The sequence below is a fragment of the Coenobita brevimanus genome, chromosome 87 (genome assembly GCF_032717465.1).
Source record: "Coenobita brevimanus isolate Jiangsu-jjx chromosome 87, ASM3271746v2, whole genome shotgun sequence".
Lineage (NCBI taxonomy): Eukaryota > Metazoa > Arthropoda > Malacostraca > Decapoda > Coenobitidae > Coenobita > Coenobita brevimanus.
In genome coordinates, this window is record NC_137040.1 from 11286943 (window position 1) to 11311467 (window position 24525).

Genomic DNA, 24525 nt, shown 5'->3' on the forward strand with positions numbered 1-24525 from the left:
CAACACAACAGGAGAGACGGAAAAGAGGAGACATGACTGTTATATAAATAATTCTCAGGGAAAGAGAATCCACCCAACCATCCATCATCCAATCCTACGTTGCCCCATGAGGAGCGTAGGAGCCCAGGGCTAGGCAGTTGGTCCTGACATTTAAGATGAGAATGATTAAAATAGGCATAAATGAGTGTTGCTGTTTGCTGATGATACAGTACTGTTGAGTGAAGATGAATGGGAGTTGCAAGGTTTGGTGAATGAATTTGGGACAGTGTGTAGGAGGAGGAATCTGAAAGTTAATGTAAACAAAAGTAAAGTTATGGTGTTTGAGAGGAATGAAGTCACAGAGTGTGCAGTGAGGTTGGATGGTGAAGATATGGAGAATGTGAGTGCATTCAAGTACTTGGGTAGTGTGATGAGTAAGGATGGAACTTTAGGTGATGAAGTGCGTGAAAGAGTACAGCAGGGAAGGAAGGTTGTTGGTACACTGAAAGCAGTGATGAGAAATAGGGAGGTGAGTATGGAAGTTAAGAAGTCACTGCATGATAGTATTGTGATCCCTACCCTGACGTATGGAAGCGAGGCATGGACCTTGCAAGAGGGGAACAAGTCAAGAGTGAGAGCAGTGGAAATGAGTTATTTGAGAGAAGCATGTGGAGTGACGTGGAGGGACAGGTTGACGAATGAAGAAGTGAAGGAACGCTGTGGGATGGATGTGGATGTGGTTGAGAAGATTAGGAGAAATACACTGAGGTGGTTTGGACATGTGGAGAGAATGGAGAATGAAAGACTGACTAAGAGGGTGTATGTAGGTGAGGTGGAGGGAGGGAGGGGGAGAGGTAGACCGAGGATGAGGTGGAGGGAGGGAGTTGAGAGGTATATGAGGGAGGGGGGGGTGAGTTGGGGGGAGGGTAGTCAAATGGTGGGTGACAGAGCGACTTGGAGGCGTTTTGTCTGTGGCCACCCTTTGCAGGATTAGGGTGTCGGGCTATAGATAGATAGATAGATAAATGAGTATATAACCCATGAGGAAGCACCAGCAAGAGGACACTGCATAAAAAGACAGGTGATTAAGACACAAGGAAATTCAGTTTCCCAAACAGGGCAACTGATCAGTGGAATGCAGTACCGAATGAAATAGTGTGTGCTAAAACAATTCATAAATTTAAGGACATGTATGACAGAAGTGTTTAATACACGCGACAATACGAGCTTTACTCATTCCTGTTACCATACAATTAGGTAAGAACCAACCTGATATCCATGTGCCATTGAAGGAGGTGACAGAGAAGGTGCCGTTGAGGACCTCGTAGAGACCTATTCCTCTGGGGGCCTTGGACGTCTGGGGCAGGGCCTGGGGGGCGGACTGGCTGGGACTACTGAAAGAGGAAGAGTAAATGTTAACAAAACTGTAACACCGGATTCGAAATGATAAACGGGAATCGGTTGCGCCCTTTTCCCATTGAAATTAGTCTTGCACAGGTTACTTGTGATTACCATAGATTACATCACAGTTCACCACATACTTTTTTATTTTATTTTACCGGTGAAATACATAAAGACTTGTTCATACGACACATCCCGTTACCCCAATAAAATTACCGTCAGAAGCAAAGCCTGCTGCCAAAGGAACCAAACATCGAATCCTAGTCCTACTTTTGATGTAACTTCTGATCCTCTACCGATGTTCGGTTTGGATAGGTAATGTCGATTAACCAAGATTAAATTTTGTTAGGATAGGACAGAATAGAACAGGTTCAGTTAGGTTAGGTTAGGTTAGAACAGGATAGGTTTGGTTTGATTATGATAGATTACACTACCAGGTAGGTTTAGTAAGTTTGAGATTAGACTGGGATGTGGCTTGACAGGTATTCAGGTCTCTCTAAAGTTAGGTTGTGGCAATCCTAGGCAGTTAAAATGAGGGAGGTCTGGGGTGCAAAGCTTCCCAGTTTGGGTAAGTTTGATTACACTGGATTGTTAGGCACCCAGGCTGCCACGTTCGTTCGTTTAAAGATTTCCTGCACATATAGTGCAGGCCAGGCCATATATTAGCCAGGTCAGTGGGACATGGGCTGGTTAAAAAAAATAGTAACGGTGGAGGTCAGGACCTAGGGATTGCCCAGCACACACATCCTGTCTCCTGGCTGCCTCTGTGGTGTGTGTGGCTCAGTGTTGTGGCTGCTGCCAGATGGTCCCCATAAAATGGAGAGAAATGGCTTTCCCTGAGCTAGACCCTGTACTGGATCATATAGCTCTGCTAGGTTGCAGCAGCGAGCTACCACTCCTGGCACGGCAGTTCCGGGCAAGGCTCGAACTCGCAATCCACCGATTACGAGCTTGATGCTTTACCACTGAACCACCGTGCCCCCGGTCTCCATAAAAAATTCTGTTGATTTCTTACCAAAATTTCTGGATTTTACAGAAAGTTTCTGAAGATTCATATTTTCATTATAATTATAACATACAAAATTAAAATATTTTGGTTTTATTAAAAACTTAACCCCCATTTTATACATAAATATTAATAAGTGCAGTCCAATATAAAGCCGTCTGTATAACTGTTTTAGAGTGAACTTGAAAATAATTATTTAATGATTTTCCCCCCAACAGCTACATTTTGCTAGGGTAATATTCTTACTCCTATCCCTCATATATGATATATTTTTATTAATAAGTACACAAACAATAAAACTGAATAACAATACTGCAAACACAACCTGAATACAGTACATTATATTTGTAATAATATTTGATATCTTTAACACTAAACAGAAAAAAACTTGGCTACATGGTAACCATACCCAGTAATTGATATATTGATTTGCAACTCCTAGTGTTTCAAAACATGGCATTCATATTTATTTTTATCCTTTGTGTTGCATATTAATAAATTTTCCTTCCATTTGCCTCCTGCAGAAATATATATATATATATATATATATATATATATATATATGACTGCGCAGCCTAGCTCTTAATAGTTGTGTGACATATTACATATTATAGTGTTCTGCCAAAAGTAAAAATACTATTATGGTATTATTAACAAGAATTTGTCAGTAGTGAATTAATTGTAATATACTGTAATGAAAATTCACTTCTGTGGTGATTTTGAATCATATCCTCATCACTGTCATCCACATTCCCTGTGGTTGCACTCTCTTGTACATTTCACTGTTCATCATACATACCATTTCTGTTGGTACTGAAAAGTTGTAGCAGCTCTTGTCTTTGAGAAGTCTTTTAGTGTGTAGAATTCCACTCAGTGTCTTAGTTGACAACCTGTTTCTTAGTTTGGTTTTCATCCTATTTACAACTGGAAAGACTCTCTCTACGGCTGCATTAGAATGTGGAAGGCACAACAAATTTAACATTAATCTAGACAGATTAGGAAACATGGAGTCACCATTTCCAGACTTTGAATTTCTAACTGATAACCAAAGCTTTAGTGGGGTTGCACATTCTCCTGAAACTAGCTCATTATGTCTCATGAGCCGCCATTCATTATCAGTATTCTGAACATTGCTCTCATTTACATATGTGGGGAATGATGACATAATTGGAACAAGTGATGGCAAAGATTTGGCTTTGACAACTTTGGGATCTAAGACTTCTAACTGCCCAAAGGTGACAACACTGAAGAGAAATCTCCTTATTTGTGTTGCTCCTTCTGTGTAAAATGCAAGGCAGCTTTGCTAAAACTCTTGAATTGCCTGAGGTGGAACGTTGTGCTGTTGAGTGAGTCATTCCAGCTTTAGAAGTTTAGCACCCAAAGAGATAGAAGTGATGGGCCAAAATTATGGTCACTCAGTGCAATCCTGCTCAGTGGTGTCTCTTATAAGTATTTTTCATCTAAATAGCATTCAATCAAAGTTTTAAAGGAGACAGATACTGACTTACGCATCACAAGAATTTGCGTACTCGCTAGATGCATTAGCGTACAGTATTTAGAAAATTAAAGATGGGCGAAACAAAATCTATAAAGTGGATACAGTTTAGTTAATGGTTTTATTAAGTCTCTGCTGAATAATAATTTGTAAAAATCTGAAGAATATCTGACAGGTCTGTTAATTCTGGACATTTTATAGAAATTCCTTAAATTCTGACAATAGGTCTCCACAGTTTCTGAAGATCTGGCAACACTGGTCTGTGGCTGCCACGGACGAACTGGCTGCTTCTTTAAATACCCCCAAATAGGTCCATTTCGTTTTTCCTCAACAATTTTTGTAGTAGTGTTTGCACACTGTACGAAAATTACTTTCTGAATATCGTAACATAGTAAGAAGACAGCTGCAATCGCCGCGCCTGTGTTCTACTGTGACGTTTCTTCCGCAAATCAGTCATAAGCGTTACAGCTCTTTACACATTCATCCCAACTTTTTTTTTTTTTTTACTAATGGTGAAAATAAACAAAAGAATGATCTTTCAAGCCATTTTAAGCATTAACCTAACCAAACGCCACTTAACCACTAAGCTAAGTGAGCTCTATAGTAACTACGGACATGCTTTATCATGGCTAGCACCACGTTGTTTGTGTTAAAGCCGCCAGGGACCTAGAGCGGCGCTGATGTTGTTTATCTACAACACAGATAGGTACCGCATGACACTGCTTTCGATGCCTCTACGCGGCCGCCATCTATCAGACGATACTGTGTTCCTGACAATGGGCAAAATTGACCACTATTTGCCTAGAAATGCCGCAACACTATGCTGCTTTTGGGTATGGAAAGTGTCGGAATATATCTAAGGTGACTCCGATAGCACAAGCGGCTCAACTGTCTGATTATGCAAGCGTCCCACAGCTGCTTCCCTATCCCCCAAAAGAAGGATGGTGGGTTGCAGAAGGGAAACTTAGGCCTGTAGTCCACCGAGTTTACGTTCCAGATGAACCAGGAGCCACAACCATTACCACCACAACAACAGCCAACACCATAACAACCACCACCACAACAAAAACCACCACCACCACAACAGCAACAAGAATCACCACAACAACAATTACCACCATAACAACCACAACCATCGTGACAGCAACCACTACCATCACCACAACCACCACCATCACGACAATAACCATCGTGACAGCAACCACTACCATCACCACAACCACCACCATCACGACAATAACCACCAGCACAACCACCACCACCATCACCACAACTGCAACAACCAGCAACACAACCACCACCACCAGCACAACAACCACCAACACAACAACCACCACCACAACAACCACCATCACAACAACCCTACCACCACCACCACAACAGCAACAACCACAACTACCATCACAACAACCAACACCACCACCACAACAGCAACATCCACAACCATAACAACCACCACCACAACAACAACAACCACCACCACCACAAGAACCCCCACTTCCACCAAAACAATAACCACCATCACCACTACCACAACAATAACCACCATCATCACTACCACAACATTGACCATCATCACCACTACCACAACAATAACTGTAATGCTAGGTGTTTTAGGGTCGGCTTCCTGTCCCTCTAACGCCTAGTGTGCAACCGGGTTCTCTTTCTAGACCGGAGCTTAGATAAATATGAGAGAGGCAGGACACAAAAACTCAAGGCAACGCTAAAATCTACAGTGAAACGGGCAGATGTCACAAATACACGTATACTGGACAATTATAATTCTAAGGCCTAGATATGGGGTGTTAGTATCGCGCGGGATACTACTCAGGACAAGATCGGGTAAGGGGAATAGCACTTAGGGCAGAGAGGTTATGCACTATTATTGTAGGAAAGTCTAGGTTCTGTGTACTGGTGGAGGTGGTGGCACTATTTCACTGCGGGTAGGCTAACGGGTTTGTTGGTCGGGTCGTTAATTATTACTTTAGCACTGGGGCCTCCGCATGATCTTAGTGTGAGGCAGTGTCACCATCTGGTAGCGTGTTCACTGAGACAGACCCATATTTCACGGCCTTGCCGCATTTACTGTTTCACTGTTACCTTGCTTATTCCACCACTCTTTTATATTATTACTGATGCTTTTCTCACTGACTTCCTCTATTCTGTTAACTTACTGCTCTGCCCTTACTTCACTATGTCACGGACACTGTGCTTTCACTATCACTCACTTTCGGGTCTGGGTGTAGGGGCGGTCAGGTATAAGGGTGGCTGAGGTGACTCAGCCTCACTACTGATGGGGCTGAGTTCTGCCAGGGGCCTCTGTATTCAGGGGCCACGGGATCACGCGTAGGGGCGTCCTCTCTCGTCCGGGGCTGCTGGTGGCGAAGGGTCCCGCGCTTTCAGGGCTTGGGGCGGGAATCTGGCCCTTAGGGCTGGGGCCGAATAGCTGCCTGAACATCTCGCTCAGGCACCTGACGGAGGACGAAGATCTCCGGCGTCGGGGTGTAGGGAGGCCCCACCCGGGGATCCTGGGGGCGGTCTGGAGGTCCTAAGGGCCAAGGTCCCTGGCGGTCGGGGACGCTGTCAGGAGGGGGCTGCGGTGTCGGCCTATGTCAGGGTCCATCAGGCAAGTCCTCTCAGGAACCGGCTGCAGGGAGAAGAGCCCGGTGGTAGGCGCGGGGCTTCTCCAGTACTCCTTCAGGCTGGGGTCTCCCTCTGGGTCATAGGCTGGTGGGCAGGAGTCAGCACCTGACGGAGGAGCGGCTACCGGCCGTCTCCTACAGTAGGGCCTGGCTACTGGCCGTGGCCTTCTAGGGGCGCGGCTACCAGCCATCACTAAGGCCCAGCTACTGGCCATGGCCTGGGGAAGGGAGCAGCTACAGGCCGACTCAGGGGCACCTTCGGAGTGGCTACCGGCCAACTCAGGGGCACCTTCGAAGTGGCTACTGGCTGTCTCCTTGTTTCCTCTGCAGTAGCTGCAGGCCATCTCCTGTAGGAGGGTTGAATGGCTACTGGCCGTCTCAGGGGTGCTGACTGGAGCTGGAGCAACAGCTCCACCCTGTGGTTGTTGGTGGTCGGCTCGCCCGGAGTGTAATCTCACATTCCTGCTATGGTGGTGGTGGGCGAGCTCCAGGTCATAGGGGCACGCGGCCCAGGCATACTTATGTCCCTGTCGCCTGGAGTTCAGGCGCGTTGTATATGCTCCTCTGTGGGCTTCTTCTGGGGGTGTTGGGTTGCCCTTAGTGATATTATACTGCATTTTACCACTGTCTTCTGGGAAAAAGTCATGTCCTTGTGACTGGAGGTGGTAAACTTTGGTGTCGTAGCTGTGGTAGACTGGCTGTAGGTGTTGGGGGAGGGCATGCCAGGTTGTGGCAGCAGGATTCTCATCTAGCTGTGCGTCACAGGTGATGAAGAGGGTGGATGGGTCGGTGGAGGAGCAGAGGAGTCGTAGGAGGTGGCGGGGTCCATGGACTTGATGTTTTCAATCGAAGGGTGGCCCCCATACAGCTCCGCGAATCCTCATGGTAGTAGCTGTTGTCTTCTGTGCAGGGCTGTGGTGAATGCTGGAGATGGACGGCAAGTGTGGGGTTTTATGCTGGGGTAATGCACTGCGGTGTCTCTGGGGAGTGTAGGTGGCTGGGATTTGGGCCTGGTGTAACGTGAATGTGAGATGATTTAGGGCAGGGGCTGGAGTGTGATTTTGCGGCAAGGTGGGTGGGGTGAGAGTGTGGTTGTATCAGAAGGGTGGGCAGGAGAGGCGGCTGGAGTGTGTGATGGTTGTTTTAAGGGTGGGTGTGGATGGCAATGTGGGTGTGCGGTGTTAGCGTGTGTGTGAGGGCGGCTGTGGGGTGGTATGAGTGTGGGTAGCACGGGGCATGGAGTGGGGTGTAGGCTTAGTGGGTGCGTGGGCAGTGCAAGTGGAGTCAGGGGTGTGGGACGGGGTAGGCGGGGTCGAGGGGGCGTGTGTGGGCAGCGGGCAGGGAGATTTGGGGCCAGGGGTGGGCGATGGCTGGGGCAGGGATGTGGTGGGTTAAGGGGGCGCGTGGGCGGGGCACATGGTGCTGGGCATGGGGGACAGGGCCGTTTGTGGCGAGGAGGTGGGGGAGAGGCGAGGAATTGGCGGTGTCAGTGAGCTATCAGGTGAGGTGTGAGGCGGCGTGGCGGGGGATGAGGTGGAGGCAGTGAGGGAAGGGAAGGGAGAGAGAGATGGTGAGGGGGAGATGTCGCAGTCATAGGAGGCAGAGGGAAGCAGTGCGGGGGTAATGGGTGGGGCATGGCGCGGGGCCGGGGCAGGGGAGGCAGGAGTGTGAAAAGGGCATACATGACGGTTTCTGAGAGTGCTGTGATATTCGACTGTCAGCTGGTAGGGGTTAGGGACGCGAATGATGGTATGGGGCCCCGAGAAGTGTGGCATGAGCTTGTGGGAGGTGGGGAGCTGCGCTATCATAACACCGTCGCCTGGCTTGTAGGGGTTGGAGGCGGTGTCGGGGCGGAGGTCCAGGTTGGTTTGAAGGTGGGTTAGAAGTCGTTTGAGATGGTGCAGTGGGTCAGATGTGGGGGTAGTGGTGGGGAGCTGTAAGTGTTGCCGAAGGGGCATGAGGAGAGGTGTTTCCCCAAACACTCCCTCGTACGGCGAAATTTCGTCCTCTCGGGGGCAGGAGTTGATGCCCCATTGCACGATTTTTACATGGAAGGGCCCGTCGTCATCTTTGGTGGCTTCTATCTGGGTGCGAAGTTGATTTATCAATGTATGATGGCTTTGTTCGCAGATGGCATTTCCTTGGGGCCAGTAAGGGGATGAATGCAAGATGTTATAGCCAAATATGTGGGCCAGCTCCTCCCAGATTTTGCTGATGAACTCCAGTGCGTTATCGGACTGGATTGCCTGTGGGATACCGAAGTATGGAAATACGAGCCGAATCAGGGCGTCAGCTGCTGCGACAGCGTGGTGTTTTTTCACTGGGCAAGCTACGACGAATTTGGAATACGTATCGTTGAACGTGATCACGTACTGATAGCCTGATTTTGGGGGTAGAGGTCCCACTAAGTCGATCGCCAATAACTACCAAGGTTTGTGGGCGGTAATATGTCCTGATGGGCCGGTGGTACGGGTGATGTCCTTACCGAAGGTGCACGCTCTACAAGATTGGATAATCTCCTTGGCTACGGTGGAGGGATTGGGCGCTCAGTAGGTGTCGTTAAGCGCCAACTGCGATTAGGGAAACATCAGTGTAGAGCCGGAATGGGAGGGCATAGTCGGGAAAGGCCACGACTGGGGCGGAAATGAGCTTATCCCTAAGCTGTTGGAAGGCGGCTCATCCCTCGTCTGTCCAGATGAACGGTTCTCCCTTACAGGTCAGGTCGTGAAATGGCTTGGCCATGTGAGCGAACCCCTTCACAAAACGGCGGTAATAGGATGTTAGGCCGAGGAAGGCTCAAACTCCATGAACGTCTTGTGGTGGGGGTATGTCTGGGTTGGGAGATGTGCCAGCCTGGGATATGACATGTCCCAGGAATGAGACGGTTCTGGTGGCCAGGATGCACTTGGAGGGCTGGAGTTTGAGGCCTGCCTGTCGGATACAGGTGAAAACCCGGCAGAGGCACTGAAGGTGGTCGGTCCAGCTCTTGCTGAAAACGATGGCGTTATCCAAGTAAGCTAGACAGATCTCCCATGTGAGGCCGCTAAGGATAGATTCCTTTAGTCTTGAGAAGGTGGTGGGGGCGTTACAGAGGCCGAAAGGTAAAACATTAAATTCATAATGTTTCCCATTGCTGGTCGAGAAAGTGGTTTTGCCTCTGTTCTCCGGTTGCACCAGAACCTGCCAATACCCTGACTGGAGGTCAAGGATGGAGAACCAGGAGGCACCGTACAGGGAATCGAGGGAGTCGTCTATGAGCGGAAGTGGAGTAGCGTCCTTGGTGGTTACGTCGTTAAGCCAGCACCAATCAATGCAGAACTGCATCGTGACATACTTTTTCTTCATGAGGACGACAGGGGAGGACCAGGGGCTGGTGGAGGGGGAGACAACTCCGGCTTCAATCATCTCCTGAACCTGGCGGTCTTCCTCTGTAATAACTGAAATGAAACTTAACAAATTAATCACAGTGGTCTGGCCGGGATTTGAACTCAGGCCCTCGCGCTTGATATGCGCACACGTTACCACTGAGCCAAGGAGAGGAACCCCACTTTGCCTCTAGGCAATGCGGGCTTTTATACATCCCATTACACCCCTCTTTTCTCCCCTTGGTGATGAATTTGGTGAGTTTCGAACACACAAGGTAGCGTAAGCATCAGTGGCCACCATGGGGAGGCTGCAGACCACACCGAAACAGCCCATCCCCAGGCTGAGAGCAGGGACACTGTCAGCTAACCAAGGACCAACATCAAATTGCCAACCAAGCCCCATCTCACATCCCACCGCTGCCACCAGTGTAATAACTGAAATGAAACTTAACAAATTAATCACAGTGGTCTGGCCTGGATTTGAACTCAGGCCCTCACGCTTGATACATGCACACGTTACCACTGGGCCAATAAGAGGATCCCCACTTTGCCTCTAGGCAACGCGGGCTTTTATACATCCCATTACACCTCTTCCCGCTGTTTGGGGTTCTTCCGCCAGGATGGCTGTTGGATCGGTGGGCCCATTGTGTGAATCTAGTGAACCAGGTAGGTGGTATGTCCAATATTGTCAGGGCCTGTCGCAAACAGATCCTGGAAATCCAGGAGGTGGCAGCAGAGGGTGTCTGATTGGTGGGCAGAGAGATGGTCGGGAATGGGAGACAGAGGGGAGGGGGAGCAGGAGGGGGAGGGGGCACAGGGCTCGGCTTCCTCCATCTCTCCAATTATAAGCCCTTTAGGGAGAGTGAGGGGCGAGGGGGCAAGGTTGGTAATCCAGACTACCGTGTGACGAGGGGAAGGAAGGTTGGGGGCAGGAGGCAGGGCGAGAGGGTTCCGGGTGGCAGGAGTGGGGAGAATAGGACGAATGTACCTGAGGGCCGGTTGAGGGGCACCCAGGCTTCGTGGTGGGGGGGAATGGTGACGGCAGAGGAAATGGTGGCGGGAAAAGAGGAGGTGGTGGGGGGGAGAGGGAAGGGAGGTCAGGGGGGGTGGAAGAAGGGGGGGATGGAGTCTTCCAGCTGTGGCCGTGGCGTGCAGGTGCAGAGGGCCCGAGTGGAAGGTGGGGGGTTGGGTGATTTCTGGAACTGGAGCTGTTGCGACAATCAATGGTGGCCCCTAACTTTTGTAGCAGGTCCAGCCCCAGATATCTGTCGTAATTGCGGCAGGAAGAGTCGAACACGATGAACTTGTGGTGTGTTGATGCTGGCTGATGGGTGTCGATGCACAGGGCCTGTTTTTCCCCACGGATCAGCAGGGGGCCATCCCCTGCATCCACAAGTAGCCGTCAGGAATAGCGGGCCAAAGGTTGACTTGTGACGGGAGAAGTAGTGGCTATACAGGCAGGGTCTGGCTGCTCCCATGTCAACCAGAAGTCTGGCTTTCACCCCGTTCAGCTTCATCTTGTGTAAACTGGGGGCGGTATTTGGGGGAAGTGGCCCCCACCACCGTGGGAAGGTGCTGGGGTGGTCCTAAAAATCCAGCTGCTGGGGGCCTCCTTCTTCCTCCAGCTCCTGTTCCCCGGGTTTGGCCTCCTCCGTGGGTGCAGGTTCGTCTTCTGGTTCCTTGTTCTCTAGGGAGGAGACTTTACGTTGGCCTGGGGTGGTGGTTTTCCGTCTGGCAGCTTTTAATTGATCCCTGATATCGTGCAGTGGACACCTAGAGCTGCAAGCAGAGAACTCCCAGAGATTCACCAGAATGTGGATGGGGTTCTCCTTGTGACTGGGGCGCCGGTGGGTGCCGTGTGCCCTAGGCAGGCTAGGTGCTGGGGTGGGGCTGGTGTGGGGCATAATCAGACGTGGCTTGACTGGAGGAGCCGGGATATTCGTGGGGAGCTTTTTCACCACGCTGATTTGCTGAGGTGTAGGGCGGGAGGTCAGGAGGCGGCGTATCAGTTGGATATCCTTATCCATGTCTCCAGTAGGGTCACGGATTGTAAAGTGCTCCTTGACCATGCTGGGGAACACTCTAAAGGCCCGTCTAGATGATCGAGCAATGCCCGCGGGCACAAGCGAGCAGTTTGCCTGTTGACGGGCTCACCGCTTGTGCCCGCGGGCAAATGTGTAAATTGCCACGGGCAATTTACGCATTTGCCCGCGGGCACAAGCGGTGAGCCCGTCAACAGGCAAACTGCTCGCTTGTGCCCGCGGGCATTGCTCGATCGTCTGGACGGGACTTAAGGAGAGTATTAAAGGTGTGTTGCTCCCGGGTTTCATCATCTGCCTCCGGGCAGGCAGCAGTGACCAGGTGTCTGGCCTGGATTAGAGTATCATCCAAATTGCCATCAAAGGTTAGGGTATCCAATTGGGATAGCGCCACCACTTTACCTAGTGATGGAGTGATGGCCTGAATCACTAATTTCGTGAAATTCTGCCAGGTGAGCCCCGGGACTATCTTGGGTGCTATATTAGCTGCCGCTTTTCCCAGTAGCGGGAGTGTGACCACGATTTTTAGCTTGTCACCTTCGAACCCGATATCTAGCAAAGGTTTAATAATTGCCAGGTATGTGTGAACATCATACTGTTCTGAGTCGAAATTAGGTAATTGCACATATGGTTTGGTTGCCATTTTGCCGATATTTCCTGATTATCTCTCTTGTATGCCTGGGTCAAGAACCACAGCTGTCCACCAGTGTAATCCTAGGTGTTTTAGGGTCGGCTTCCTGTCCCTGTAATACCTAGTGTGCAGCTGGGTTCTCTTTCTAGACCAGAGCTTAGATAAATAAGAGAGAGGCAGGACACAAAAACTCAAGGCAACAACCTTACATGTGTATTGCTAAATTCTACAGTGGAATGGGCAGATGTCACAAATACAGGTATACCGGACAATTATAATTCTAAGGCCTAGATATGGGGTGTTAGTATCGCGCGGGATACTACTCAGGACAAGATCGGGTATGAGGAATAGCACTTAGGGCAGAGAGGTCATGCACTATTATTGTAGGAAAATTTAGGTTCTGTGTACTGGTGGAGGTGGTGGCACTATTTCACTCCGGGTAGGCTAATGGGTTTGTTGGTCAGGTCGTTAAATATTACTTTTGCACTGGGGCCTCCATATGATCTTAGTGTGAGGTGGTGTCACCATCTTGTAGCATGTTCACTGAGACAGACCTGTATTTCACTGCCTTGCTGCATTCACTGTTTCACTGTTACCTTGCTTATTCCACCACTCTTTTATATTATTACTGATGCTTTTCTCACTGACTTCCTCTATTCTGTTAACTCACTGCTCTGCCCTTACTTCACTATGTCACGGACACTGCACTTTCACTATCACTCACTTTTGGGTCTGGGAGTAGTGGCGGCCAGGTATAAGGGTGGCGGAGATGACTCGGCCTCACTACTGACGGGGCTGAGTTCCACCAGGGGCCTCTGCATTCAGGGGCCACGGGATCATGCGTAGGGGCATCCTCTCTCGTCTGGGGCTGCTGGTGGCAAAGGGTCCCGCGCTTTCAGGGCTTGGGGCGAGAGTCCGGCCCTCAGGGCTGGGGCCGAATAGCTGCCTGAACATCTCACTCAGGCGCCTGACGAAGGATGAAGATCTCCGGCATCCGAGTGTAGGAAGGTCCTGCCCGGGGATCCTGGGGGCAGCCTGGAGGTCCTAAGGGCTGCGGTCCCCAGCAGTCGGAGATGCCGTCAGGAGGGAGCTGCCGTGTCAGCCTACGTCAGGGTCTGTCAGGCGAGTCCTCTCAGGAACCGGCTGCAGGAAGAAGAGCCCGGTGGTAGGCGCGGGACCTCTCCAGTACTCCTCCAGGCTGGGGGCTCCCTCTGGGTCATAGGTTGGTGGGCAGGAGTCAGCACCTGACGGAGGAGCGGCTACCGGCCGTCTCCTACAGTAGGGCCCAGCTACTGGCCGTGGCCTTCTAGGGGCGCGGCTACCGGCCATCGCTAAAGGCCCAGCTACTGGCCATGGCCTGGGGAAGGGAACGGCTACAGGCCGACTCAGGGGCACCATTGGAGCGGTTACTGGCCGTCTCCTGACAAAGGCGGGAACGGCTATCGGCTGTCTCCTTGTTACCTCCGGAGCGGCTGCAGGCCATCTCTTGTAGGAAGGTTGAGCAGCTACAGGCCATCTCTTGAGGGGCACCTTCAGAGCGACTACCAGCCATCTTCTTGTTTCCTCTGGAGTGGCTGTAGACCATCTCCTGTAGGAGGGTCGAGTGGCTACTGGCCATCTCGTTAGGGGCACCTTCAGAGCGGCTTCTGACCTTCTCCTGACGGAGGCGGGAGCGGCTACTGGCCTTCTCCTTGTTACCTCCAGAGCGGCTGCAGACCGTCTCCTGTAGGATGATTGAGCGGCTACTGGTTGTCTCAGGGATGCTGACTGGAGCTGGAGTAACAGCTCCACCCTGTGGTTGTCGGTGGTCGGCTCGCCCGGAAGGTAGTCTCGTATTCCTGCTATGGTGGTGGCAGGTGAGCTCCTGGTCATAGGGGTGTGCGGCTCAGGCGGACTTATGGCCCTGTCGCCCGGAGTCCAGGCGCACTGTATCTGTTTCTCTGTGGGCTCCTTCTGGGGGCGTTTGGTTGCCCTCAGTGATATTATACTGCATTTTAATAACCACCATCACCACCACCACAACTATAACAGCCATCACCACCAACACAACAGTAACTACCATCACCACTGCCACAACAATAACCACCATCACCACCACCACAACAATAACCATCACCACCACCACAACAATAACCATCACCACCACAACAACAATAACCACCATCACCACTTCCACCACAACAATAACCACCATCACCACCTCCACCACAACAATAACCACCATCATCACCACACAGCAAAAACCACCATCATCACCTCCACCACGGCATTCATTTTCATAGACTGAATTCACTCTATGACAAGTGCCATTATTACATGCTTGACCGCTCCAAGATGGCGGCCGCACCGACGCATTGCTGCTGTACTGAAGAATGGGTGATGCGGCATCTAGTCCTAGTTATATCTATGATCTACACCACCGACGCCCACGTCTTTTGAAATCAGCCGATGAATTCGGAAAATATAGTGCCATGGCCCATTGCTTAGCTAATGTATGCAACAGCAAAACAGAAACAGCAAGCTATGAACAGTGCCATTGTGGAGGCGATGAATCATGGTGTTTCAATGTGGCACCTAAAGGTACACGCTTGCTGCGGAGATACCCTCTCCATTATTATTTCTAGGTTATGATTTTGTAAACATTATCCAGGGGAACACCAAGATAAAATATGGACAAGGCATTATTTTATCTGGGGACTGGAGGGAAAGATAAACATTTGTCTTGTATTCTCATAATTATTTGGGGTTGCTTTCACTGGCTCTATAATATGGAGAGGCTTCCTCATGGGCAGGACCACGTAGTTTGTGTAACAGCCGCCACGGGCCCAAGGCGGTGCTGATGTTGTTTATCTACACCACCGACGCCCACGTCTTTTGAAATCAGCCAATGAATTTGGAAAATATTGTGCCATAGCCCACTGCTTAGTTTACGTAAGCAACAGCAAAACAGAAACAGCAAGCCAAGAACAGTGATCCAACTGCATTTCCATGGTGGAGGCGATGAATGGTGGTGTTGCAACGTGGCGGCCAACGTCACACGCTTGCTGTGGAGATAGCCTCTCCATATTATAAGGGCCCAGTGGGATGCTTTACAGTACATCAGGAAGTTTTATCTTTTATGATGGTTGGGACTCCTGCAGGACGACGTGCAGTGTTGCCAGACGAAGCTTAAGAAATATGATGAATTAGGGGGAAAAAAAAATCTGTAGTCTCCATAGAAATATCTGAAGAGAAAATCTGTATATTACCATGTTACAAAAAGCAATATATATTTCCTTGTTTAACCACTGTTGTAAAACTTGGGTAGTAAGGATTTAGGGAAGGCAGTGGCTGAATCGGTAGAAAGGCAGCCTGCAGTCCTAATGGACCCAGGATCAAATCCCGGATGGGGCATGGAACAGTTTAAGGATTTGAATTTCCTAAAAGCAGACTTTCCTGATCTACCAGATGACCCGGCGACATGTTGTAAAAATACCCCCGCTATTAGCGCCGAAGTGGTAACATGTGGAGGTATAGGATGATTACTGGGCCTTGGGTTAGCTCACTGCCCCCGAGAAACTGGCCCTGAAGCCTTTGCCCAGAGCCGGACACATAATAAATATATATATATATATATATATATATATATATATATATATATATATATATATATATATATATTGTTACGTTGTCCGCCTTTCCGTTCCCACGGGTGCAGCCGTTACAGCTGGGCTAGGGGGATTATGCAGTATGTATCCGTGTCATTCGCGGAGTTTAAATTAGCGAGTGTTACAAGTTCTTTTGTTTCTTTCGTTCCTGCCACTGAGGGCAATTTTATTTCATACCATGCTGAGAATGCATTTGATTATTTTGATTGTCTTATGTGAGCTACCAGTATATTTAATGATTTTGCTTGCATTAGAAGTACCAGTTTATTGTAGAGAGAGAGAGAGGGGCACGAATATAAGTTCTTATTAATTAATTTGATTATGCGTTCGCGCTTGCCCGTGCGCGAGCCTTGATCAGAGGCAGTCTCTTCCCAGCTAGCTTCCGTATCGTGCGTGTGTGCACACTCTCTCTCTCCCCAGTCATTTTTATGCCGAGCTGGCGTTTTCATTTAAGTTTATTTTTATTCTTTTTGTTGCTGACTGAGGGAAGTAGATATTTTATTTGTTTCTGTGACCTTGTTGTCTTTGGAGGGCCAGTCTAGCTCACCGTAGTCTCTCGCTGCCTTAATTAACGTTCCCCAACACACGTACATACACACACACCCCTAACCCCTACACTGTTTAATCCCATCTCTTTGCACAAGGCTAGTGAGAACTATCGTGAGCCATTAACTACGTTCCCCCTTGGACACGGGTTAAGTAGAAGTCGTCACCACCGGAAGTAAGTGGGAGGTGTTCCTGTATACTGTCTCGGGCGGTATTACTTCCGGTAGTGACGATAGTAGGCTAGATCTATAGGTAGGCTGTTCCGTTTTATTATCAAAGTACAGAGTGTTGCGTTCTTAAGTAAGTACCTTTCCGTTGCGCAGTTTTTCTCTAGTTTGCGGAGTGTCAGTGCCGGGGTCTGCGTTATTTTTGCAACGCAGTGGAGGCCGATCATCTAAGGCTGACTTGTTGTCTTTTTTGTAATAGCCCCGGGCTGGAGCCACCGTAACAATATATATATATATATATATATATATATATATATATATATATATATATATATATATATATATATTCCAGAAACTTCATACCAAAAAGAACTGGGTTTGAACTGAGCTACTTCTATGTTAGGACAAGATTTTGGAAATGCAGAATGAGTTTACATTGGACTTCATTTTACAGAGAAGGGCTGAATGACCAGTTCTGACAATGGCATGAAATCATTCCAAATAAGAAAGACAAACGGCGTAAGACCATGCAGCAAATTTTATAATGCAGGTCTATTCTTGTACTTTAATGCGAGGACTAGATAAATACTGGAGGGGAAAGTCAGTCAAATTCAATTCTAAGTGCCTCTTCAAACCATGTGTCAGTAATTAGTACGCACTCACCGCATTACTCCGCAAACGCCAATAAAACTTACGATTTACAGTTGCAATTCATCTATTCTGCCGGACAATTTTTTCACGTCTCACAGAAAATTAATTCTACGGTCTTAGTCTACCCTGTTACACAATGTCAGAGTGCATACCTCCGCCTACGCAAAAAAAAAAAAAAAAAAAAAAAAAATTTCTTCCGGCATCCAGAACAGGATCCACCTCAAAATCTAATAAACTCTTCCTTGACCCAGTGCCCACCTTTCCACCAATTTCACAGACACCCGATAACAGTTTCTGAGATATACTGCACACAAACAGACACAGGTGAATACATATACGAATACCTCCGTCCAACTTTGATGGCGAAGGTAACAACAAAATGAATCGGCAGTGATTCAGCCCAAGAGGACCTCGCCAGGACCTAAGGCCTGAAGCGAATACCTGTTATTATGTCGATTCAATCCCTCACCACATTACCACACACTGTCCGGGCATCTATGCCCTGAAGATTTACCTGAGAAATTATCAGTAATTACAATCGTGTAGCCTATTTCGCGTCTGGATATAGGCACACATAAGATCCACGAAAACATTACCATCATCATCCACAGTTATAAACTTCTCAATGGTTTTAGCAAGCATTTCATGAAAAAAAAAAAAAAAAAAAAATATAAACATACAAAAAAAAAAAAAAAAAAAATCTGCTCATTCATGCAAAAGGCAAAATATGATATGTAAACAAGATAAGCACGTACAGTAGATGTGTCTTGAAGTACCATGCACTTGGCAGCTGTGTTAAAAATGTCCAAATTTAGTCCATCCCAGACCCAAAAGTCTGAAACAGACCTTAACAACTGTAGACAAATCTGCAGATCTGGCAACACTGAGGATGAGGATAATAAATAAAGTATTAATGTTACATTTTCAAGCTTGAGAATATAAAGGGATAATCAATACAGTGTTAGATTGAAGAAATTATACGGTGATATCGCGGTGGCGACCATCATCCACTCACCTGATGTTGTGCGGCCTACTACTTCGTTCATCTTTTATATTATTTTTCAGTGTTTGCCCTCTTCTCTTCTTATTTCTCCCATCTTTCCTGTCACTTGTTATGACTCCTCTTCCCTATTCAGGTGGCTTTACACTGAGTGATAAGCCTAGTGGTTTCCTGTAAGCCAGGAAACCATTTGGATGGTAACCATATAACCAACCCATACGTGTTCCTTACGTGTTAACAAGTGGGTTTTCGGAGGGTTAGTGCCCCTAACCGTAAAACATGTAACTCAAAGTCAAACGGCCACCCCTTACGGGTTTATGATGTCCGGCAATAGATTAATAGAAACGCCTCAATTGAGGCAAATAAGCTGAAGATCAGTATTTACAGTATACTGCATTTTTATGTCTACGGGAAGAGGAGGACAATTAATGTTATATTTGGTACTCAGGCACAGAAAGAAACGATACACATGAATGTTATAATGTAAATCCTTGTTATATACCGTCGTTTTGATGTTCATTTTTGTTGTTAAGTCCACTGTATATTTAAAAATATATATATCAAACCGCCACGAACTGTATACTGTGTGTGTGTGTGTGTGTGTGTGTGTGTGTACTGTTATAATGTATGTACGTAATAAAACTTCGAACCATAACAAACCTTTTTAATGCAACTCAACAAACACCTAATGGGGATCCATAAAGCTGACATTCGGAATTTGGTCCTGAACTGCCGCCGTCGCAGATGGCGGCTAAAATGTCCCATAAGAGGATATCACTCTGGACCAAAGTCAGAATGTTAGGTGTTGGAGGACCAGTGGCTGTGTATATTTGTAGGTGAACTTTCTTAACAAAAAATGTACATACAACCACTGGGGGTCAATAGTTGATTTGGTCGACACTGATGGCCTCTAAGCAGGCTGTCTGTTTGCCACACACCCGCTGGGCTATACACCTTCGTGAGTGAGCTAAGTAGAGGTGCTTGTTGCTACCTATAAAATTAGTATGCTGGTTCTCCCAATTTAGTGTGACAGGTGTGGAAAAAATGATATTTTGGAAACCTCCCTGAAATATATATATATATATATATATATATATATATATATATATATATATGGGGATGTAATGGGAGATAAATTGGACTCTTATACTTTACTGTTTGTGGTATAAAGGAAAAGGACTTTAAATAAAATACCTGACTAAAGAAACATGGGCACTTAGCACATACCTCTGCCAATGCAGCACCCCCCCCCCCTATTTAATCATAACCTTTGACCTTTTTTTTTTTTTTTTTTTTTTTTAAATAATAACTTGTTCCTCTGATGATCCTCAATAATCAATGCTAATTTGGTGCAATTCCCAACCTACAGTTTTTTCAACATGTTTCTAACACATACAAGCAGACACAAATAAACCCGAGTAAAGGCATTACCTCCTTGGCGGAGGTAATTATACCCAAGTACTAGAGCAGTGTTTATTGTACGGATGATTAATATTAGTGTTAGATTTTGATGTCTGGGTATAGAAGTGGATGATGACTACAAGCTAAACAGTATTTTAATGCTTGGGGATACAAGGGAAAGAAAAATATGACAGGAAAAATATTAATACTTGAAACACTGGCGGGAAAGGGGAACATAAAATTGTAGTTATATTTTGATGCCTAAGGACAGAAAGAACTGAATATAAAACTCTACTTTCGCTTGGCCTAAAACTGACGTCTCTCCATCGTAACAGTTGAACTTGTGAGATTAACACTAGTATAGGTATATGGTTCTCATCACGAAGTGCTCTGGAAGGGATGTCGAGCCTTATTATTTTGGTGAGCTACAAGAAGTAAGCTGCAAAAAGGACGAAAATCTCGATCAGATTATTGTGGACAAACTCTAGTGTTTTACAACATATATTCTGATGTCTGGCAACAGAAGTGGAAAAAAAAAATACGAATGCCATATTTTGATGAAGGAGTAGATGGGTAAGTCAGGTTGAGTTCTGATTCCTTGGTAGGTACACAAAATTGGAAGTTAATATTACAGGCGGGACAGTGCCAGTTTGGCCGCCTAGGAGGCTCGTTCCTACCTTATAGCAAAAGGCTCATCCAATTACACGCAACCACCAATTAGTCTATAGTCAAGATATATTTTGATGTTTGAAGGCAGAAAGTGAAGATGAATATTAGTGTCATGTTTTGATGTATGGGGGCAGTAGGGGATACTGAATACTCAGTGTTACGATTTATGTGGGTAGAAGCGGGCAGTGATTAAAGTCAGTCCTCGTTACATGTTGCATTATTTATGTTCTCTTTTGCTTTGAAGTTCACAATATATTACTAACAAATTGTCTATTTAGAGTTGTAGTACTTCCTACAAAGTCGGTTATCGACTCTGCCACAATTTACAAAAGTACTGATAACGATATATTTGACAATTAATTGTGGTACGTTAAGACACCTCCCTGACTTTTAAATGTGTAGGGGTTAACAATGTCGCCTCTAGAATGGCCATACCTCAAAAAAGTGTCATTTCCGATGAAAACGCATACTAATCACACAGAACCATAACACAAATCATCGGAAAAATCAAAATTTCATGTCCAAGCCGAACTAAGGTGAAATAAATTTATTATTATTTTTTTAAAACCAATTCTGGAAGCTCAAAAATAGCGAACTATATTAATTTACTTGGCAACAAGGATTATTAGTAACTGTTTTCAGTGGCAAAGATGGCCATCGCTGAACCGCTAGTTTTGCCACTGCAAACGTTTTGTGAACGCATCAAGTTAGGACTGGGAGGCTGCCACTCTTCATAAAGATATCAGGTCAGATCGCACCTCTGCCTCGTCTGGATCAGACTAGGTCAGCTTAGGTTATGTGAAGTCAGGAATCAACTGCTCTATACAACGGTCGGCCACTGGGGACTTTTCAGATGACTAGGATATAATATATATATATATATATATATATATATATATATATATATATATATATATATATGGAGCCTCTGTGGTACAGAGGTGAAGTGTGCGTTTTCGTACACTGAAGAATGAGGGTTCGCACCCCGCCAGGGTAATAAACTTTGGATGCGTTCTTCTGGCCACGTACTGCTTTGGCGGACACAAGGGGTGCTGTGATTGAACTAGTGTCCCATACTATAAAGTATGCTTGCACCCTGTCGGCATGCGCGGGCCGGTTACACTTGGTTCACAGACTACACACACATCCAAAGCCACTCCAACACTACAATTACACTTACAAGCACTTCTCACCCTACATACAATCTCTACCAGACAGTCTAAGCCACTTGGTGGAGATACATTGGCTGTATCGTCCCCATTTCGGTCGGGATAGGCCGGTCCTGCAGTGGACACTCAAACGACTGATGAGATGATTATATATATATATATATATATATATATATATATATATATATATATATATGCTGATCATATTTTTTAATTGTAAAAGTGTGAATGAGTGTCGATCACCAGTTACAGTAACTCCTTAGGGAAGAATGGGAGTTTTTGATAAACAGAAGACCAAATTATTATTAATATCATTATTATGATTAGTTACTATCATTATTCATCACCACCATCACCGTCGCCACCACCACTAGCCCCTGGTTCATTTGAAACGTCTATCCGGTGGACTGTAGGCCGAAGGTGCCCTCCTACAGCACTTCTGTGCACCATCCCATCCCTTCCTCGGGATACATGGAGGGAGATGAGGGTCGTTTATACTCGTATATATATCTGTATTAAATGGGCGGCAGTGCTCCTCGGCTATATTAGTACCACCGAATGAAGCCATCCCGCCTTTTCCTTCATTTGCATCATTTATTCTGTGCCTGCCCTTCTTCCTTCCTATTTCTCCCGGTCTTTCCATCACATTTTATTCTGTTTCTTTCCACTTCAGGTAGTTCTACACTCAGTGACAAGCGCAACTGTTTCTGTAACCCAGGTAACCACTTACAACGGTGGGAAGTAACCATATAACTAATTAACGGGGTGATGAGCATAAAACAGCGCCCCTGTTACCTGAGTGGGGAGACCAAAATGTGGCGTCCCTCAGAGAACCAATCTCTACACTTCCCAGTGTCACATTGTGGCAAGACGCTGTCCACCGCCTGATAACATTGGTTCACTGAATGGGATGGCCCTGCAAGGATAGCTGCTTGCAGGATGTAGTAGTAGTAGTAGTTGTTGTTCCCTAGGCAGTCTGGCCGAACAGCCCCGAGTCCCTTAAGAAGGCCATGGCCGAGACCGGGCTTTCCCACAGAGCTCTCATAGAGTGTATGTTGTGTTGTTGGCATAGGTGATTGTGTGCAATGCAGTCTTCCATAATGTGATTAATAGTACGGGGTGCTGTGTTGCATCCTGGACAGGCATCAGCGACGGAGTCATCAAGCCTCTTCTGGTAGCTTAAGAAGGCTGGATGGTGCCCACATCTCAGCATGGCCAGATGGACCCTGTCCTCAAGGGGGAGAGAGGATTCAGAAGGGTGAATGTCAGGAGGCCGTGCATGCAGCTGTGTGTTGTCTTTAAGTGACTGAATGGAGCAGCGAGTGATCTGGATGTGGATATGCTTCTGGAAGCTGGTGTGAGGTGGGCAAGGGGGGAGTGATGACAGTATTTGTGTATGGTATTGTGTGCTGGGTGTTGTTTTGATGTTCCTTGATGTGGGTGGATGTGCTGCCATGTAATATAGTGGATGTTGTGGGTTTGTGGAGGCTGCAGCAAGAAACTGGGTGCCTCTCATGTCAAGGTGATCCTTAACTTTGAGGACTTTGGTTTCTTGATGTAGGTGGTCTGTGGGTGTAGTAGCAGTGCAGCCTGTGATTATTTTTAAGGCCTTGTTCTGTATGGTTTGTAGAGTGTTGTAGTGTGTTTTGGTGAGGTTAGAAGCCCAGGCAGGGCTTGCATAATTCATCACTGAACATATATACTGTTTGTATACTGTGGTGGTGGTTTCTTTGTTGTGTCCGAATGTTGTATGGGCAAGTGACCTCAAAGCATTGATTCTTGGTGTTATTTTATTTTTAATGTTTGTGATGTGTTGTTTAAATGACATTGATGTATTGTATGTTACACCAAGGTGTGTGTGTGTGTGTGTGTGTGTGTGTGAGGTAGGGGAGTGTTGTTTATGGTGAGGTGCGGGATGTGACTGTGTTCTGCTGTCCAGTTTGTGAGAAGGGGCACTGTAGATTTGGCTGGGGCTATTTTGAGCCTGTTTGTGGTGAACCATTCGTGTAGTGTGTTGAGGTAAGGTTGGAGGATGTGTGCAACTGTGTTTGCGTTTTGGTGCGTTCATATAAGTGTTACATCATCTGCAGAGGAAACTATGTGTATCTGTGGTGTGTGGGGTGTGGGTACGTCGTGCATATAGAGGTTAAAGAGTGTAGGGGACAAAACAGATCCTTGGGGGACGCAGTTTGTGAAGTTTCTGATGTTAGAAGACTGACCGGCAAATGTTATGTGTGCACATCTGCCTGCTAAGTAGTTTGCCAGCAATCTTTTTGTGTTATTGTGCATGTTTGTGTTGAGTATTTTGTTTATGAGGTTGTGGCGGGGGATGGCATCAAAAGCTTTGCTTATGTCTAGTGTGATTAGGAGTGTTCTGTGTGGTGGCCTAGCTGAATTCATGCCATCAAAAACTCTCTGTGTAAGGTCTGTAAGAAGGTTGTTAGTGGAGTGTAGTGGCCTAAAGCCATGCTGTGACTGGGTTAGGGAAATGTGAGGTGTGACTAGTTGTAGTACCAGTCGTTCAGTGACTTTAGAGGGGGTGCAAAGGAGTGTGATGGGGCGGTGTGAGGAAGGTAACGTGGGGTCTTTGGTTTAGGGATAGTGATGATAATGCCATGCTTCCTGATGTTGGGTATTACGTTGTGTGAGTAGCTGTAGTTCGATATGTTGGTGAATGCTTGTATCCCTTGTGGTCCAAGGTGTTTAAGGTGAATGTT

General features: G+C 46.9%; 1 protein-coding gene across 1 annotated transcript in view; it reads right to left on the reverse strand.

The window, feature by feature from the left end:
- Positions 1–24525, reverse strand: part of LOC145411048 (venom dipeptidyl peptidase 4-like) — a 291505-nt gene that overhangs the window by 158614 nt on the left and 108366 nt on the right. The window contains exon 3 of the mRNA XM_080281110.1: positions 1249–1373. Coding sequence (XP_080137236.1) covers positions 1249–1373 — 125 coding nt within the window. The remainder of the gene's footprint in view (positions 1–1248; positions 1374–24525) is intronic.